The sequence below is a fragment of the Corvus hawaiiensis genome, chromosome Z, assembly GCF_020740725.1.
Source record: "Corvus hawaiiensis isolate bCorHaw1 chromosome Z, bCorHaw1.pri.cur, whole genome shotgun sequence".
NCBI classification, from domain to species: Eukaryota; Metazoa; Chordata; class Aves; order Passeriformes; family Corvidae; genus Corvus; species Corvus hawaiiensis.
This window is the reverse complement of record NC_063255.1, coordinates 23,670,973-23,692,332: the sequence shown is the minus strand read 5'-3', so window position 1 is coordinate 23,692,332 and position 21,360 is coordinate 23,670,973. Positions and strand designations below refer to the sequence as shown.

The following is a 21,360-nucleotide window of genomic DNA, read 5'->3' as shown; positions in this document are numbered from 1 at the left end:
AAAGCTTCATCAAAGACATCTTTCCTTCACACATGTTACTCATGCCTTCACTTTGCAGAGAAATGTGCCCTAAGCTATGACAAATTCACATGGATAAAGGTTGATAGATTATACAATATAGAGAGTTATGTGTGCAAAGAGAAGAGAAATTAGATATTGAATACTTGTTTTCATAACTTAGTCTTCAACTTTGCTTGTTTTATTCCTTTCCTCAAACATTGTCCTTCCTTCCCCCACTGTGAACTAACTTCGGGTTTGCCAAACAACCTCTGCAAAATTTGCTATGAAGGGAACAGGACCCAGTCCCTTCTGCACAGTAATAGTTGCAGATCTCAACTTGCATATAGTGTCCTTGGCTTTCAGTTGTGTTTGTGTTGCTCAGGGTCCTTCGTGTTCAAGGAGGAGAGTAAGCTGTTTATCTTTGTTATACGAGGACACTACAATGAGGTTTCTTGAACTTATAGATTTGATGTCAAGTTTCTGAGGGCTTAAATGCAAAAGGGACTAGACTTCAACGCTATGGAGAATGTCATGAAACAGATGTGGAGGCATCAAATGAAGAGTGAAAGCTGCCAAACATGTCATAATGTTTGATAACTTCTTGCAAAAATAACCTTTGCAGAAAAAGAACTCCTACAAAGCAAATAATTTCCAACTGGAGGAAATGCTTTAAAGAAATCATTAATTTCTGACTCAAAGATTAACCTAAAGCTGCAACAGTAAACCTGCTTTACTTGAGAATGAGAGAATACAGTCACCAGAACTTTCACCTCACGGATCCTGGCCATTTGCCTTGACTTACCCGCTTATGAAGACGTTCTGCTTCCTCCTGATATGCAGCAAGTTGCTGTTTCCATTGTTTCACATTGGCAGTGGACTCCAGCAGGGCTGCTGTGAGCTTGGCGTTATTACCCTTGAGCGTGGCCAGTTCTGCCTCCCAATGCTTGCTGATTGTCGAACTACACAGACAGAATGATAATGGTCAGAACCCCCAAATCTCTTCTTTTATACTTCTTAAAAGTCTTACAAAATTATTTCATACCCAGCAAAAAGAGAATTACTCAAAAAAAAAATTACATGACTGAATAACCAAATGAGAGAGTCCAAATGCTCAAATCATCAAAACTATAAATTAAGAAAATATAGGTATAGCATTATTGGAAAACAACATCTACTTTCGCAGTTCAACAGGGTATATTTATAAATAAAATAATAAAGTTTATGAAATCTATGTCAGCTTCCCAAAAGCAACAGCATGCAATTCGAGAATATGTATACAATTAGTCACTCTTTTGAAATATGCATATTGAATGAAAGTGCTTTCTTAATCTACTACTTTGTTAAATATATTGTAGGAAAATATTTGTCATTGGCTTGATTAATGAGAGCAAATCAAGTGCTTTGGAAGTACAGCCTTGTTGTCTTAATGTAAGTCTTCCATCCCTGAAATATACTTTCTTTATTAAATACCATATTTAACTTGTAATTGCAAATGCAAAGATCTTGAATTTCATAATACTGTTAATATATTTTTCCTCACAAATATCAGCAAAGAGAGTAGAGATCAAGTAGGATGGATATACTACTGCTTTATTTCAAAGTGGAAGCTGATGTTGAGGTTTACCGAAGTAGCTTATAGAGGAAAATTCCTGCTTACAATTTAGTTGTTCTCTTAGCAAACACAGGGCTTTAATTTTCACAGGTAATTAGTTTGCTATAATCTACATACCATATCCTTACACTCGGTATGCAAGGGAAAAGTATGTCAGACGCATCAGGTGAATGCATTATATGCAAACAGCTCATTAATGTGTACTCATATAATGCCAACAGCATGTGAGGTGTATACCTACATGGACAATACATACAGAAAAGAATTCATTTTGTCTAATTAGCTCACTATTAAAGGCATAATTGAAAACCAAAGATCTATAACTCTGACCAAAATGATATTGTATGAAGAATTATTATAATATGATTATATATTTTAAATATATATGTTATTATTATTAAATTAATTATAATTCATTATGATTTTGCATGTAAGTTTATAGATTTATCCGAACTTTGTACACCTGTATATTGAAATATTCTGCCATCATTTTGTCCACTTAGTTTCTTTCTTCCACTTCCTGCATATGCAAAGTCCATCCCATCAAAGCATATTTTAAAAACATTATGATTCCTATAAATGTTCCTTAGGTGTTCAAAATAAACCAGACACAAGCGAACATTCATTACATATTCAGACCATGTATACTGTGTCACTAAAATATTGTATCTGATTCTTCTGTGCTCCAGCATTTCCTTCCAAATGGTACTTTGTCCTCTTGAACAGGAATACACGTTCCTCCAGAAGAGGAATATGCTCTAGAATTCAGTGATAAAACTAATTAGAAGTTCACTGCTGGAAACTTCAGATCTTAAAGGACTAAACTAAAATAATGATGATCCTACTTCACTGGGGAACACAGACTCACATATCCAAGAAGATAAGCATAAATTTCTGTAACCATGTGTACTCTTCTGTTCCTCTAATCAGATTTAAGTTTCACTTACAGTAGCCCAGGAGATCAACAAATTGTATTAAAAGAATGCTCAAAATATCTAGTTCTAGTTATTATATTCATACTTCCTTCACAATGAATGTTCTGATCTGACAAAAAAATATCCAATCCAGTAGTTTGATGCAAGTGTGCTCCATTTAGCAGTCCTGCAGGACTACTGGCAACTACTAGCTACTAGCAAATAGTTTATATGTGACACTGATACTTGCTTAAAAAATGTGCCTTACTACTCATCTTTGCCCTCAGAAGATACATGCACACAAACTGATGTAACACAGCTGTATCTGAGACAGTCAAGGGCTGAGAACTCTTTGATCATTTATTATCCTAAAGAAGTGAAAGGATTTTTCTTTACTCTAATAAGGCGTATATCCACAATGATACCCTTCTAATCCACAAAGAACCCAGAAGTCAGACCCTCAGGTAGTGATGAGTAATAATGTGAGGGTGATTTGTGGTGTGTATCACTTTCACCTTTGCCTGGTGCCCTTACTACAGTGCGTCCCAAGAAAATAGCCAGGAGCTTTTAGGTTATTCCTTGTATAATGGAATGTCAGTATGAAATATGAAGCATGTATTTTCTATTACTGCTATGGTTACCCTAGTTCAAAAGCTGTAAGGTTTCTTTGGATCTGGTTATTTTTCAATTGGTTATTCTCAACAGGAATGCATCAGTTTTGTTTCTCAACTGTATTCTTTTTCCCTAAGCGATCTACATAGTGGGTAGGAACGTTCCTGTTGTAATGCAGGTGCGACTTGTTTGTAGCATATCCTGGGGTTTTTCTATGAATAATTCTTACTGTATCTTCTACAGATTCTACTACAGTTCCATAAAATGGAAACATATTACTTAAACTAGTCTAGTTCTCTACCTGGTAATATACAATGACTTCCTAACTATTTAGACTTACCCTTTTTCCTCTTAATGGATATCATACTGGGAAACACAGTCTCAAAGGTGTGGATTTTTTTGTTTCATAAAATCAAAATTTGATTAAAATAGCCCATAACCAGTCCTGACTGTTCTGACTTTCTTTTCTCAAATACTTTCTTGAGATTTAAAAAAAAGAAAAGGAAAGTAAAAACAACAAAGAATATAATTAAATTATGTTCTGTGGATTAGTTTGGTTAAAACTGGATTTAAATTAATTATGTTAGAACCAGATAAAAGCACACTTACAGCAGGCTGTTCTTAGGTTAGACTGAGAGTATCTACATTGAAGCCTGTATGTGTAGAGCTACGCTGGTTCAAATTTACCAACCCTTCCTTACCTGTTGAGGAAACACTGGGAAACATATGATTCAGATACAATGAAATTCTCCCTTGGAGGAGGAGATGCTGTGGCTAACCCCTATGAAAGGGAACACACAGATCCAGAAGATGGACACATGGAAAGTCCAAAGGGGTCCCAAAAACTGCTAAAGCACGTGACCAGAATTTTGATGGTGGAACAGGTGCACTACAGTCCTTTGGGAGAGGTACAGGAGACCTGCACATCCTCTTTCTCTCTAAAACCTTTTACTTAATTCCTGTCTGAAAGGAATTGATTTTGCCCTCACTGCATTAGATTCTGTCACAGAAAATACATACACAGCCCTGACAGGTTGTCTTAACAGTTGTAAATATCTAAACCTAATCTGAATCATCCCTCATGTGTTCTGAGACGATGTGCTCTACAAAGCACTTGAAATATGAACACTTACTCAGCGATCACACTGATCCAAACAGTGCAATTTCTAGCGGAGCACTCTTCCAGCTCTGCACTGTGGTGCAAAGCTGTATATAGACACTGGGGGACACACAGTCATACACACTTGCAATCCTGTGGTGCAAGAATTCAACCTGCATACATGTTTTGTTTTCTTCTGAAAGCCATCCGTCTCTTTGCTGGCAGTGTCATAATTTTAACACTTATTTCTTGAAACCTGTCAGAATTAACATCACTGACTGCCTGACAAATCCAAAGTTTCAAGACAGTCCTTCAAAAAAAGAAACATCCTTAACACTTGGGCTTGTTGCCTGTTTTTCAGCATGAAAAGCTACACCAAAATTTTAAAAATACCCTAATAGAGAATAAAGCCTGGTCATTTCCCTTGTGAAACTTCAGAACATCTGAAAACACAAGGAAAAGTTGTTCTGCATAAATCCCATTGGTGCCAAATACAAGAGAAAAGGATCCTCTAAAGGATAATAGCAAAATATGAGTTTTATTTGCTCAACTATCATGCTAATACAGAAAAAAAAAAAAAAAAAAAAAAAAGCTTTCCTAGTAGAGGTTAGGGCAATGACAAGCCTTCATGGGATCTCAAGCACCCTTTAGTGAGCAAAAGGTCAAAACTCTCCTGAATCTCTGATCCTTAGTTTTCACCACGGTGTCTAGTATATGCATAACATCAGATGTGTCCACAGTCAGAACACCAGATGGTGGCCCACTGTCAAGGCAAAGGATTCAAAATCAAATATTTAACATCTGTGACATCCAGTAATTCAATCACTTTCAGAAAACACTTATAGAAAAACTGCTGGCTGGTACCACACAGCCTAACTGTGATACCCTCTGAAAATTGAAGTAGGAGTCAATGATCTTCCTTCCATACATTTAGGCATTCTGACCAATTAACATCAGGCCAATCTCCTTTCTCACTGGGGATTAGTTACAAGCCTAGTAAGTCACTGAGGAATAGCTTTGGTATCTGTCCATCTGTGACCTGAATAGTGTGCCAGAGGCTATAAATGCATGATTATCTTTCTCTTCAAAGTAGGTCACTTAAGGAAAATTAATCCGAAAAGCTCCAGTCACCACATTTAGGCAGTTGGAGAAGGATTGCGAAGGGAAGGAGGCATAAGCACACATTGATGAATTGCATTCAGAATGAAGTTATTTTGAGAAATGCCTTCATGAAACAAAGAAACAAAAGCACTTCAAATTATGTTTCTGCTTTTTGAGTCATTATTGCTTATTCACTGTTTGCTTAGTTGAATGCAGTACCAACACTGTGAAACATGGTTTAAGGTTTATTTCAGATTTATAGCAATAAAATGTGCAAAGAATTCTGCTTTATTAATATTTCAGGGGTTTAATATTGCATTCATTGCATAAAATTAGTTAGTTTAAAATTTATTCTATAGCATAGTCATAGTTTCAAGAAACTACTGTTATTCAAGAGTGGGTAAATTATTTTCTTCAGGTGTCACTGCGATCTGCACTGCAGGTGTGTGGCGAGCAGCCCTGTCTTGGGACAAATGTGAAGAGGAATTTATCCAAGGAAGAATGGGGTACTTTCAACATAAAATGTGGATTCTGGTATATTAACTAAATTCATAAGACTTGACAAATATTAAAAGAGCAGAGTCCTGGTAGCAGCTGCCCAGATCATAAATAGTGGCATGTGTTGGAAGCAGCCCAAGAGTCTGGTGGAGTGAGCATTATCAAGCAGAGGGAGTAGTATGTCAACCAGCTGGCAACAATGCATCAGCTGTGCTGGCAGCAAGAAATGACCCCTTCTGACAGCCATGCTGGTGAGCCTTACAGAGCAGCTCTTCATGCTCAACAAAGCACAGGGGCATTGAGAACCATTTGGTTCTGTTGCAGACGTATCTGAGAGATCCAGCGAACACATAGCATCGCTTCTTGTCCTTGGAAGTGTAAGGCAAGTGTTTGGGTTTATGTAAAACTCCCTGGTGCATTTGGAAAGGAATCCTGCAAAAGGTTCTTACGAAATCCTCCATATCAAATAAGCTTCAGTTAACGCTGAAGGCTGGAAGGGTGAGATCTCTGCAACAGGCTATGCTTGCTATTGCCTGCATTGAAATTATGTGTCTGCCTCATTTGATGGAAGTGTTAACTCTGCTGGCACAGTGAGGGATTGCAGCATCCCTCAAGGCATTCCTAAAAGCTCACAAAAAACCTCCTCTCATTCATGCTGAAAATGAGACTCAAGCTCCTCAGCTTATGTCCTGATTTAGAAGAAATTTAAACAAGCAATTTGGGAATTACACCCTTTTTTGGAGATTTAAAAAAACATCTTCTGTGGCCATCTATTAAAAGTGTAAAACAACTTCATGACAGAAAGGATTTAAACATGATAGGTTTGGGGAGTTCGTGTTCTTGCTGGTCTAAAGCACCATGAGCCCTCAGTAATGAAATGGAAATCTCTCCCTCTCTCTTGAATATTCAGAGCAATAGGGAACAGAAGGGAGTTTCATCTTCCATTAAATTATAGAGGAGGAGGAGCCCTGTAATAAGCCAGAAGTTGAAGGAGCTGTGGAGTAGACCAGGTTCTATCTCACCACTCCAGAGGCAAGAAAGAAAGGGTTTGAGTTGTTCTGCCATTTTTGTCTCCTATAGAGCTGTCTCCTTGTAGGCGCCCAACTCTGAATTTATGTACATGTGGCACAGAGTCACCCAGTTAAATAATTAAAGAACAGCAAAAGGGAAAGCTACATTAAGAACAAGAGATTTTGCAAGAAGAAAACTTAAGACACAAAACAATTGCCTCTTCACAGCCACTGCTCACTGTCTTGCATGTTGTTGTGATTAACTGGACACATACAAAAGGAAGTCTTACTTGATAAACTGGAATTTATTAAAAAAGAGTAAATCTTCTCAAAATTATAATCCAGAGATAATTACCAGGAAATTGCCTTGAGTTAAATATTTTGAGTGAGGCCAATGAAAAACTAATTAATATTCAAAGAGATCCTTATCCTTAATTAGAGTATTCAAAAGAATTTTTAGCAAAGGAGGATAGGTCCCCTGGGGAGAGAAGGAGGAACATTAACAGAGTATGAAAGATTTGTTCCTCTCTTTGGGATAAGAAATATCTACATGATCTCAGTGGAGTTACATCAGCACAAAACCAGAGAAACATGGTTATGAATCAGCTCATAGCAAAAGAGACGAAGGAGGCCCTTGAAGCACATTGTACTTTAGCTGAGGTATCAAAGGGTATCAAAGCCACCCTGCTGGAAAGCAGGAAAGGCAGGTGAATGGATGAAATGAAAAATCAGCAGGTGAGAGCATTATGTGTCTGGGAGTCTATCATTCTGTACAAATATTGAAGGTTTATCCCACTCCAGGATACATTATTTTGTTCTGCACACACCTTTGTTCAACTTGGAGCTACAATATGCTCGAGGTCCCAATTTTTATGTCAATGTAGAAGGCAAATGCAGAAGATTTTTCTGCAAATTTGTGCAGCCACAAAATAAGGAGATATAACAGATTTCTTCCTCAAGGTGTTTGACATGTGAGCTTTCACTTCCATTTAGCCTTTCAGCTTGACCAACCTCTTGACTGGACTCTCAATCACCCAGAGTACCCATGCAGCCCATGGACAGGAGAAGACTCGCCTTTCCAGTTCTGTTACAGGCAGTACTGCTCTTAGGCAGCTCTTGTACTGTGCCTTATCAGCTCACTGGGAAAGGATCAACATCTTTGTGGACTTAATGGATGAAAATGACAAAAGAAGCTGAGTAATGATACAGACTCTTTCCACTATAGAGCAGACAACTATGAAAATGGGTGGCCATACCATAATTAGATCCACCACTTAAAGCCATGCTCTGTATGTTGTAATACAGCCTTTATTCATCACGGGGCTGTAGAAACCACCATAACACAGTCTGCTTTTAATGTGGGAATCTATCACTGAGGAATAGACTGGATACGAAATTCTTTTTAAGAATGGGAATTTTCACGTAAATACTACCTCTAGTAACCCAGCACGGTATGCCTGCAAAAGGCAACAGAACCAGAGTTAAAAATGGCTAAGTATGTGTTCACTGCTTATTGAAACACTAAGAGTCAGCAGATCAGAGGAACTCTTGAAAGACACTTCATGGGATGTAGAAGATTGGGTATTAACAAAAAATTAATACTTCAGCAATGATCTATATCCCTGCAGGACTTAGGTCCCAGTCCTGACCCAAGTTAAAGGCAGGTACAAAGGGAAGAGTCACTCTTCTTCACATGAAATAATGACATTACTAAGTTTCTCATATTGCATGCTAAGCACTCTGGATGTGTTTACAGGTAACATTTAAACCCTGTTTCTTATTTAAATTACGCTGTTCAGCACAGTTTTAAGCGTGATTTTGTACACTGTATCACAAAGCAAAAAACCTGTATTTAACCTGAACAAAACCCCTGTTCTCTCTGAAGAGGCTCAACTTTTAATTTTATACTTTTAAAAAGGATCTCATTTTTATCGTAGTCATTACATTTTATAAAGTAAACGGAATTTGTTCTCTTCATGAAGGCACAGAGCATAAACAAAGGACAGTAACTCTTTCTTATAACTTTTAGCCCTCTGAAAGCACAAGCATGGCTAATTAATTTCTAGCTTTTTTGCAGTAATCGTTAAAGCCTTATTGACCTAACAATTATCACATATTCTGAAAAAGTAAAAAAAAAAGAAATTGTCCTTGTTCCCTTATTGAAATAGCATATTGTTATAGTTGGAAGTAGTTTACTCTCAGATCTGTGGTGTACAACAGATACCCAACACATTTTTTTTAGTGCACTGAACATTAGGCATAATTCCTTGCTGTTGCTATGGTGCTGAATACTTCAAATATTCCAACAAAATTACATTTTTAAAAGCAACCAAAATTATTTAGGAACTTACATCCTATTTTCTGAAAGGACTAGGTATTTGGCCACAAAGAAAGTAAAATTGACTCTGGCATTTATGGCACTTAATCACTTTAAGAAATCAATTCGATGATGTGGCTATCGGCAAGTCAGATACTAGGACATGGTAACCCTGACACTAAAATGATTTGAATTATGGACACTTTCATTGCGGAACTCATCTGTACACACAAGAATTTAAAGCATTTAACTGCAAATTCACACTCTGAATTAGTATGGATTAATTCTGCTAGGCCCCTGGCTAGGCAAAACATCAAGTTTCTTTTAAAAATCGTACTAATAATAACAATTCGGGTGTGCATTGATTCAATTTGCACTCTGTCAGCAATGTAACAGAGTATTCGACTTTCCTACACATCTCTTACCTGGGTTGTCTTTTACTGAGTGCTATTCAGATTTTAACAGTTTCACTGAACTGTGCTCTCAATTACACCTCAGTGAGTTTGAAAAACTTCCCTAGCTTTGCCACAAAAATGCTGTGGTAATAAGGAAAAGGAACAACTTCTTTCACCATGACCACCTCCTCCACTTAGTAAAACAGGGCCAAAAGCCCTGAGCTCCCAAAGGCTGAATGGACTGGGGAGTTTGCACTCTCTGCAAACTGCCCTGCTCAGTGATACCTGGCTGAGGAGATTCTAAGCACAGTTTGCCCATAGTCAGGTTTAGCACCCTTCCATCTTCAGAGTCTTCTGAGGCCTTATGGGATCTGTAACCCTTCCATTTCCATCCGAAACACTCCTGGGCATGAAAGTGTTGATCTGTGTTTTTGTGCAAGGAGAATACCACTCAAGTGGGTGGCAATTAAGCCCTCAGTTCACTGCAAGTATGTTGGACTGGAAAAAGATGCCATACAAAACACAGTAACTTGCATTCTTACACCTGCAAGGACACTGAATGGGCACAGAAGAGGGAACACGAGGAAACTGTTCAGCCCACAGACCTCAGTGCCAAGGCACATTTTATTTAGCTGTGTAGATGTGGCTCAAGAGGCTGTGGCAGCTACAGGTCAATTCTATGGGGCTCAGCATAGATTTTCAGCTCTGCAACAACAGAGTGAAGGCAGTAAGAGCTACTTGTTGGGCAACAACAGCCACATGCAGAGCAGTGACCTGGCTAAAGAGACTTCTCCCAACCCTGTAAGTCGGACATAAACCTCACAAAAGTAGTGGAGATCCTCAGCACAGCCTTTGCCTGCATTTATAGGTGCTGTCACAGCTGTAACTGGAGCGTGTTGTGCCTCTGCTGAACTTGGAGAAGCTGTTACAAGTGGTTCAATGTGAAAGATTTACAAATGCCTATTTTAGTTCTTAGATGAACCTTCTCTTATTGATACAATGTGACAGCTCAGCCTCTAAGACCCCTTAGTGCTGGTTACCATCTTACTTCCATAGCAATCACTGACCTCAGCAGAAGACTCAATACAGCTGCAGGGCCTCACAACTCTACTACTAGCAACAGAAAGGCATTTTTATAGAATGACCTACAGAAATAGCTCTATGTCACTGGGCAATTGCATAAAGATTCTGAATTACGACTACTGGGCTTCCACCAGATAGTACATTAGGTTATTTTACCATATCAAATAATAACTACTGGTGCGATTCATTTTTGCATTACAATTGCCAGTTTGATTATCCCAGTAAATACAAGGACATGCATTAATTGCACAGGTAGTGCCGGAAATGAACTGTCAGTTTACATGCTGACAACAAAATAAGCTTATTCCATTAAGGGAACTGGAGCTACATGGAAGCATAGAAAATTTAATTAAGCTTCATTTATCTCCTGTGGTAGCCATGCAATTACTAAAGAGTCAATAACATATATATAAAGTCCAAACTACACCATCTATGGAACTCTCACAAGTACTCTGAAGAACAAGCAGTAAGTCACATGATATGATCACAGTAAAATATTTATTGACTGTATATGTTCGAATAAAACAATTCACAAGTGAGTTGTAACACATGCGGATACTGCAAGTCATATTTTTTCCATTCCAGTTCTTGAAGAGAATGGACGTATTACATTTTCCTTGTTTAAACCAAATCTGAATCCAAGAAGAGACTATATTGCTTGCACTATGTTGACCCTAGAGCTAAATTTACTAAAACCAAATTAAATTGATGAAATAAAAGGTTCAATTTAATACATGGGAAGTTGCTGATGCAAATACTTTTCTCATTAACTACAGGTTAACACTCAGAGGAAGCAGTCCCTATGTAAGTTTCTCTCCCTAATTGTAAAAAATCCCATTTTAAAAGAAAATACGAATATTGCACCTTCTTTAACTAACTGGTACTTAATAGTCCTTATTTACTCAGTCTAGACTAAGTGGTTTTAGATTTCCTTCATATTCTTTTTGGAATAATGCAAACAATTTGGCTCAAGAATTCAGCTGGAAGTTAAAATATGATAATTTATAGATCTGTTCTTTCCAATTCAATACTTAATTGATGTAATGGTTCCAAAGAAGAATACAAAGCTTGGTTCCCCTCTTCTTTCCTCGTGCCATCTTACTTAACTCATCCCAACCCAACAGGGAAAGAAGGAAGTTGCACATGAGTTTTGCTAGTTGTGAATTCACAGACAGCAGAGCAGAGATTGAATTTTCATCCTCTCATGAGGCTGTGCCTATGTGCCACATTTCAGCATGTTTGTTTTCTAGTATTGCAAGCTCTATTTCACTTTTCCTGGTAAGGCCTCTGACTAGGGAAAGGGTAGGGCAAACAAAAAGATGTTCAAAAGATAGCTTTCTTCAGTCTCCCACTATGCTGATCATAAGCCCAGCACAAATGATTCCTAAAGTGCGAAAGAGTAGTTAAACCAGAATACTAAAACCTCTGGAGAGTATAGGAGGTAGGTGCTACACGACTGGTGTTGTCATGTAATTACATTAGTTTTACAATTCAAAGTATTTCCTAAATAAAGTGAACAGGTAACTTGCAGTCACACACAGTGATCAGTCAGATCACACTTCATGAACATAGGAAACTGTTTTGGCTATTTTCTTAAAATTCAGGCGAAATTAATCTGAATGTACTGACTACATGCTTTTGGCTCCAGACAAAAAAAAACCCTGGTTTTTTCTATCTACTTGCGTTATAGTGAAGGGAAAAAAACTTCTATTTTTCTTCCTTTGGCAAACTACTAGAGTTAGATAACTTAGCAGAATTCCGTCAATTCACTTTCAGGGTTTTGGTTTGGTTTGGGTTTTTTTGTCTGAACCATGTTATTTGAAGAAAATTGCTTCTTAATTAGCTGTGGGATTGCAGTCTCCCAGAAGAATGGTTTCCACTACTCTAATTTAGAAACAAAACCCTCTGCATTTCATATCAGAAAGACAGAACATCATTACATCACAACGCCATGGAGTAAAATCTGCAAGGGCAACAACTGTACAATCGAAGCTAATCACAAGATGTGGACCACTCATAATGCTTTATTATTGTGTACTTGAGAAACCAGAGTTCTGGACATTCCAGACATTTTATTTCAGCACCCTCACACAGCTCTAGCTTCATTTGCGAAATGGCTTAAGAGCTGATTAAAAAACTCTCTTATATTCTAGTTCATTGCTGATTTGTGCCAACTCAATTCATTACAGACAAAACTTGATAGCTCTTTGGTGCCAATGTGAAATACTCTTAACCTCAAAAAGAGAATAAATTAAGTACATCTTTTGACACACAAAATAGTTGTGTTTATGTGTGCCCACCCCTAACTTCTACCCATGTCTGCCAGAACAATGCTGACACCATAGAAGTCCCACTCCAAGGGGGCTGCCTACTACAATGTGACAGAAAATCAACTTGACTCAATTATGTTCAATCAAACAACTTGTTCAGGTGCAGACTGAATGCTGTTTGCACATTTAGACACATCCTGAAATGGCTTAGAAGAAAGCTGCTTTGGATGTTTACTTGATCAATGAGCTTTTACTCTAGTCTTCTTGGGGCTTACACTGTCTAGACAGGACCCTTCACCTGAAGAGTAGGGAGAGTAACTGAAACAGTCCGTCAGGGAGCCATGGTAGGGTGACCGCAATCCAGGGAACATGACACTGTGTTGCCTCCGTAGAAAACAGAAAGCAAAACTGTGGATTGCAGCACTGCCAGGAGGTACAAATAAAGGCGGTACCTGGGAAAGAGGGTTTAGTGGATGAGACCTATCTTCAGCTGGTTTGGATGTTTAAAAGCTAAGAAAGGTTAAGTATCCCAATATGGCACTTCATCCACCAGTCAGGTGCCTATCTAGGAGGAAAGGCATCAGGCACTACGGAAGCCCCTCAGGTGTTATTTTGTGACCTCATTGTCACATGGATGTGGCAGAATTTGCTGGTTCTCCACCAGAGAAACCAGGCCTCAACATCTTCCGAGGGAATTATTACCTTAACCTATCACTAAATAAGGGAAAAATCTTTAGCAATCTTAATTCATCTGACAAATCCAAGACACTTATAGAGTATCATATAAGTAAAACAGCATGAATCTTTTGTCTTGGACTTGAAACTAAGCTTTTAACTTCATGTAAGAATTAAGATCTTCTGGTCCTCAGTCCATTGGTCATGCAGGGATGCAAAATGATCCCTCAAAGAATATATACATCTTCTATTCATACATACATATATATACACACACACACATACAGATAAATTCTAGAAAAAAGAACTTCGATGAAAGCAATTTTTTGTATAAGTGATTCATTTAAATATGATATTCCTTTTTAAAGATACACTATGTTAGTACTCTTTTAATAAAAAGAGTTTTCTGAACTGCTTTTCTCTGCTTTGTTAAACTTTAGCTTTTATATATGCATTCTTTCAAGAAGTGGGCAGAGGTAATCCATTTGACTGAATCCTATCAATAAATACCTAAAACCAACAAGTGGCTTCATCAACACAATTTCTTTGCACCACACAGACAACTGCATCTTGGCTCTGAACTGGTAAAGTCAGCAGGCACAACAAAGTTAGCTCCTAAGATACATGTGCCTGTGAACGAAAAATGTTTCGGGGGACAGAAGTGTTCATGCAACTCTATCCAATCCTCCATTCTGTGTGACTGCTGGAGGAGCCTGTACTAGCTCAAGGTACAGCTGTCAATTCTGAATATTTACTCTGGCATCAGAAGGGTAGCAAAAAAGGAACAGGAGCTGCAGCCATCTCCTGAACTCACACACCGTTTCTGCCTCCTCTTATCTTAAGCAGAATTTGGTATAACAGCACTTCTACCTCATACATTCGACAAGAAAAAATTAATAACATAAACAACTCTTGCCAGCTCTCATTGCTTTTGACTTTTCATGTTAATCCCCTAGCATTAAGGTATCTAATTGACTAAAATTAGCTCATTTGAAGTCCATATGGGCTTCATTAACACCATCTAGGCACTTTATAAATGGCAAAGCCCATGGATGAAAGAATCCATGTAGTATGTTTCAGGGGAATCCACAATTAACATTTCACTGAGACTCAAACTGGAAATGTTTCATGACTTAAGATGCTTGGCATCTTGTAACTCAGGACAGATGTAATGTAAATTGCCCATTCACATATCTAATAGTATTCTCATAAATGACATCAGGAAAAAAATGAAAGACTGGCTCTTAAGCTTAAATAATTGCAGAGGATGGTGCTAGCCATCCCCTTTCTGTTTTCAGAGTGTATCTCTTCTTCAAGGAGAGAGGGCAGACAGGAAGGGAGTAATACAACAAATTCTAAAAGGAATGTAAAAATCCATGGACTAAATGATCCTTTAACATCCATGAGCTGTTAAAGGATGAAGTTCCATTTATTCTCTGCTTGGAAGTTTGAGAAAAATGAGTTCTACACTGTTTCAAGAATAGTAATTAATTAGTCTTTCTTTAACATTGTTATTATAGTTGTTTGTTTATCATCAGATCTACCAAATGGCAATGAAACCATAATCACACAGTATACATAAGACTTCAGAAGCAGATATCTATCTATATGTGCAGGTTCTCATCTGAGAAGTCGACATATGTCATGATCCACCACCATACCTCAAATAACACTGGAGGCAGAGTAACTTGCTGGTATCAGTAAAAAAGATTGAAACTGCTATATGCATCCAATGGAGCTTCACTTTTGCTAAAATGTACTCAGCTACAGACTTTTTCTTATCCGCTGCCTCCTAAAAATTACTTCCTTCAAGTATTCTACAGGGTTTGGCCCCACTGCCTAAAAAAAGATAACATACATCCTTTCTCTTAGAATAAATCAGGCAGATGAGGAACAGCAACACAGGGAAGTTTCAGAAGAGCATGGGAGCAGGGAAAACAGACACAACACCTGGTGCAGGGTAGAGGGGCCAAGCGACTTGGAAACATAAAGACCCTACATTTGAAAAGAGCCACTAACTGAAAGATCCAGGCTTGTTTTATTTATCATAGAATCACAGAATGGATTGGGTTGGAGGGGACATTAACGATCACCTAGCTCCAACCTGCCTGCCACAGGCAGGGAGGACACCTTCCACTAGACCAGGTTGCTCAGAGCCTTATCCAACCTGTCCTTGAACACTTCCAGGGATGGGGCATCCACAATTTCTCTGGGCAATTTCTCAAGTTGAGCAACTGAACAACTGGAGATGTTCCCCCATTAAAAACATACACTTCACAAATATTCAAGAAAGTAGGGCTTGGGGAAGCAGGTTTGTGTAGACTTTAAAGGAGTAAGGGTTTATTTTGAGACTATATTGTTGCTATGAGTTGTAACATATTTTAACATAACAAAACTGACAAAAAGCCAAGTTTTGTCTTGCTGAAGTTTTTTTAAAGATGTTTTGAGCTTGTGGACTTTGAACTCAAAACTCTTTACCAACACTTGAATTGCCTTTACTAAGGCATATGACAGAGGCATTCTTCCCTGACTACTGACTGTAAGTTGTGGAAGTCCATCCAATTTTACTAAATAAACTAAAGTTACCATGAAGTGAACCTTGGGATGAGTAAAATACACAAGAATTGAAGTATGATAGTGATGGAGATTGTTCTGCACAAATCTTCAATTCTCCTTAATTTTTTTCTCTAAAACTGTATAGCCTTTTCAATAAATTCTATGTGGATGGGAATATGTACCCTGTAAACCAAGACCAGACTATTCTTGCGTTTCACAGAAATGCATCATAATGACAGTCAATTTAGAGACAGAAAACAGTAAATGAACAAGTCTGGAAAAGTTTCTTTAGTATTTGCCTACCCATATAGATGGTTACAAAAGTGTTGTATTTTGTGTTTGCAAAGGTAAGAGGACTAAGTCTTGCACTTGAAACGAAACAGCTACACACCAGCTACTAGAAGTCTTTATTTTCTAAGATACACTTCTGAATGGCTGCTGGGGCATAGGATGGGGCACTGAAGAGGTCTCTTTGGCAAGGCAAAGCATGTGTGTGCAGACGGGTGCAAAATGTGTGATATTCTTACCTGCAGAACAGACTGCCATAAAAAAGTCTCATTAGAAGTAGTCCAAATTTCAGGTTCTGAAGAAAGCCCCCAGCTTTCTCATCAGGAATTAATCCTAGGCTGAATTTACAGACATGCATGGTTCATATTTCCTTGGTCTTGAAATACCTTCATGTATTCTTTTCCTAGCCACTGAGGAGGAGACTGTGATGTTTGAGTGATCAGACTTGGTGAAAAATATGTTTGTCCTGCAAAATATCCCCTCTTTCTTTCTTTTTAAAAGAGGCTTCTCTTCTCAAGGTCAAGACTGTTGGAAAATCCATTGAGACTCAGGAGATCAATAGCTCTGTGGTTGTTTTGGGCTTTTTCTTCCCTGGCAACTTCAGGTATTACTGGCTTTCTGGTTTTGTTTCTTTAATGGGAGGCTGAAAAATGGTAAGTGTGCAGTGAAGTTTCCAATGCAAAGAAAGCATGACATGTAGTTTCAAAGTGCTAAGTCTTTCTACAGAAGACTTTAAAATGAAAAGCAATTCTACAGAGTGACTATTTCCCCTTGAAGTTTTTTGGGGTTTTTCTTTCCTGGAGAACAGTGTGTTGAGACCAGCAGCATTTCTTTGGTCTATCTGTTCTCTTTGATATTAACACTACTTTTCAGTTTAAAAAACAATTTTTAAAAGACACTCCAAAGAGATCTCTGATATGTCATGGACAGGACCTTGAACTACTTCATGGTGCCTCAGGGAAGTTCAGTTTGCAGTGTATAGAATAATAAAATCACAGAATGCTAAGAGTTGGAGGGAACCATAGAGATCATCTAGTCTCAACCCTCCATGCCATTGGCAGGGACATATCCCATTAGACCAGGTTGCTTAAGGCCTTGTCCAACCTGCCTTTGAACACAGCCCGGGTTGGGACATCAACCTCCCTGGGCAACCTGATCTCCAGTATCTCACCAGACTCACAGGAAATAATTTTTCTAATATCTAACCTAATTTCCTGTCTTTCAATTTGTACCCATTACTCCTTGCCCTGTGACTACAGCTCCTGATGTACAGTCCCTCTCTGGCTTCCCTGTAGGCCCCTTTAGACGCTGGAAGGTTGCTGTGAGGTCCCCACCCAACCTTCTCTTCTCCAAGTTCAACAGCCACAACTTTCCCAGTCTGTCTTCATAGAGAAGGTGCTCCAGTACCCTTAATCCTAATCCTTATAACTAATCCCTTCTTACTGGTTGAAAGGTTTCCTACAATGACACTAAACAATATCACTGATGGAAGTATGAGTAAAGAAGATATGGGGTATCAACTGTCTACATAAGATCTTGTAGAACTATTGTTTTAATAATTCTTTTTGAAAAGATGATTGGACGTTTAAGCTTACAACTAAAAAACCATCAGATTTTATATAATATATGTACAAATCATATCATGTACAAACCTCACAAACACTGCTCACAAAGTTAAACAACTATTCACATTGGTACCAAAATGGACAATAGAAAAGAACTTTTTATTCAAGTAAATTACTTGGGAAATCTAGAATAAAGAGAGTAGCTCCTCCACTACTGCCAAAAAATGACAAAACCAGGTGACTTCATGCTTAGACTAGACTCCTAAAATGAATTAATGCAGTTCAAAAATTGTATTATTGAGAATATTAACAAAAGTAATGATTGTTAAATAATGGATGCAACCAAAAAATCCAACCTGAGCCACTCGCCCTACAGAATCAGATTTAATGTTAAGTATCACATATTCCAATTCACAAAGCCAATGTTTACAGTTGCTGAAGTACTAACAATCTTTAATGTCATCCATACTTTGAATAGGTTGGACCCAAAGGATTTACTTCAAAAAATAGAATTTCATTCCTTAAGCAAGATCACTTTCCTTTGGTTTTAACTGGGCTTTTTTTTTCTTAGGTATGTGGTTAAAGGGGAGAAAATTACATAGTAGAAGTAGTATGGTTTTGCCTTGTTTTGTTGTTTTCGTTTTTTTAAAATATAAATTGCATAAGGATTATACTCCTCTTCTAAGAATGTACTTGACAGGTATGCTTCAAGAGCACTTTCCTGTCCCTGAGGACAGTAGTTATATCATCTAATTTCAGACACCCAGCTCACATAATTTACATCATTCTCTTGCAGTTCTCACTAAATAAACCTCAGGAAGTAGGCAATTCACATACCCTAAATAAGAACATGCCTAGGTGCACAAGGGAGATGGTGAAATTACTCTGTTAAGCATTAGATTATTTTTAGTGTTTTGCTTTCAACCATTTGCCCAGCTATTAAAATTAGCTCTATTAGTTCCAGAGTTTCTTAATTTTGAAGAGTTAAGCAACACATACAACATGGGCATTCTTCCTCTCTATCTTTCCTTCCATTACTAGAGACATCTTATGAAAATGGTTTACTGTGTATTTTAATGATATCTTAAAGAATCATCAGAAATTGCCAAAATCAGGGAAGTCAGACATAAAAAGAATAATTACACAAATGCAATGTAAGATCTTCCTTTCAAATTTCTAATTTTCTAGCAAGAACTTTTATTTTGAAGGAGACCCTACTTGAGCTAGATTCCAGCAGCTTAGGCAAAAGTGCAGGAGTTTGGGAAGCAGCAGGAATTGGGTCAGAGAAGGAGGGGAAAGCACCAGGCTCATTCCAGGGGAGCACAAGAGGCCAGCAGAACAGTACAGCTGGCCTTCACCAGCCATCACAACATCAAAAAAGGTTGGTTGAGGGCAAGTCAGATCTAGGTCTAAGTTTCTATATTAATCCGTTCTTTGCTTACAGTGACAGCAGGAACATATCACTGCTGAATTTCTTCTCTGAATGTGACAGAAGAAATAATAATCTTGTTCAACAGAGCAATTGAATTTACCAGAATTCCTCTAGTGTGCCCTAAAATGTCACAGTTCACTATAGTACTGTGCAATGTGAAGAAGTTGCTGTCTTCTATGTTATACAGAAACCTTTCAAAAAATGCCTAACTATCTGTTTCCACTCCAGAAAGCTTTCAAAACCCAAGTGGATAAAGTTTAGAGCATCTTGATCTCATTTCATAGCTGTTCTTTGAGCAGGAGCTTTGATTAGAGAGCCTGTGAGCTTCCTCACAACAAAAAGTTATCCTCGGAGCAGGTTAAATAACATTCAAACCCAATAATTTCAAAAAAAGGAATATGCACCCCTTACTTGATAAGGAAGCATAACTCTATAATAAACATCCAAATACTAAGATTTGAGTTTAAATTAAAATATGAAACACCCCAATAATTATTAACTTGAAGATTTTCCTTAAAGCCAAGTTAACAGTTCTGCCTGATTCACAAAGTACCTCTACTATAACACAACTACAATACTTAAGCTTGTAGAAGTGAGTAGTTTTAATACACACAGTGAAAAAATCTACTGAAGAGATTTCTATATACAACTTTTAATGAAAACTCAGAGAAAGAGCATGACCTAGCAGCGAGACCTTTTGGTTTTTCTTTGTTGTACAGCATTGGATTTACATGCAGCATTATTAAATAGTAGCCTATCTAGACAATAACATATCTAAGATATAAGCATCATTCCAATTAAGTCCATTTTCACTAAGGCAATGAGTCAAAATTCCCTATTAAAAACTTGCTTGAATACAAAAATAGGAGTTTTAACTAACAAGCAACAAACATACACATATATGTTGTCTGATCAAAACATTATGCAATAGAAATTCCAAGTTTACGTATTACAAGAAAAAATGAGGTAACAGGTACAAGTCATGGTTGACAGGAAATTGAAGACTTTCAAAGTTTGTCCCAGAAGAATCCTCTTATATTTTCTTTCTGAAAATGTGTTTTATCAGCTTCTTAAGGTGCCAAAAATGGAATAAAGCTTGTTATAAGCAAACATATTCTCTTCAAGAGTGAAAGAGCAAGTTCAACAGTTATCAAAAAGCAGCACTTGCAAAGTTCACCAGATACACTATTCAGCCTTAGACTATAATTCAAATACTAAAACTGAATAGTTTTTATTAAAAATTTTAATCCTCATGATGCATAACAGACAATTCCTGGTCATGTGAAAACTTTAAAACTCAGTCACATCTGAAGTAGTTAAAAATTTTTAGCAACTTTTTTTCTCTCCAAACCCTACTTTATGATCAATAGTTTTCAGTTGGAGAAAAACTAAAAAAAAAATCACAACTTGAAGAATGTGGAAAATATTTTTTAAACAGGAAATATATCTGAGGAAACTAAATTTTACTTAAGAACAGAAATATGTAGATAGAACAAAAATATATACTTTTTAGTCATAATTATTTTAAACATTAGATTTGATTACCTAGATTCTGCTAGAAAAATATCTTCTTGGACTAGCTGTTGTTCAGAAAAGGACTTATCAGTGTCTCAGACAAGACTCCAAAGAATTCTAATACCATGTTTAAGTTACATTTTACTTCCATTTGTCCTGGCAACATTTACTCATGACAGCAGTACTCAGTCTATAGTATATTGTACGATGTGGGAGTTCACAATAATATTACATAGTTGTTCAACATTAACATAGCTGAAAAAAAGGCAAGATATTGAATTATGGGAGTTTATCTTCAGTGCAAGACTTGTAACTGTTTAGTACACTTATCTCTCAAGAAGTTGATCTGAGTTACACTGCTTTTGAAGAGCATTAGGATTTTCCAGATGAGAATTAAACTGAAGCAACTAGACTTCAG

At 37.4% G+C, this 21,360-nt stretch overlaps 1 protein-coding gene across 2 annotated transcripts in view; it reads right to left on the bottom strand.

Moving 5' to 3' along the window:
* The window catches only part of HOMER1 (homer scaffold protein 1), a 96,784-nt gene that overhangs the window by 23,285 nt on the left and 52,139 nt on the right, over positions 1 to 21,360 (bottom strand). For both annotated transcript variants that reach the window (XM_048290972.1, XM_048290971.1), the window contains exon 6: positions 803 to 959. In XM_048290972.1, coding sequence (XP_048146929.1) covers positions 803 to 959 — 157 coding nt within the window. The remainder of the gene's footprint in view (positions 1 to 802; positions 960 to 21,360) is intronic.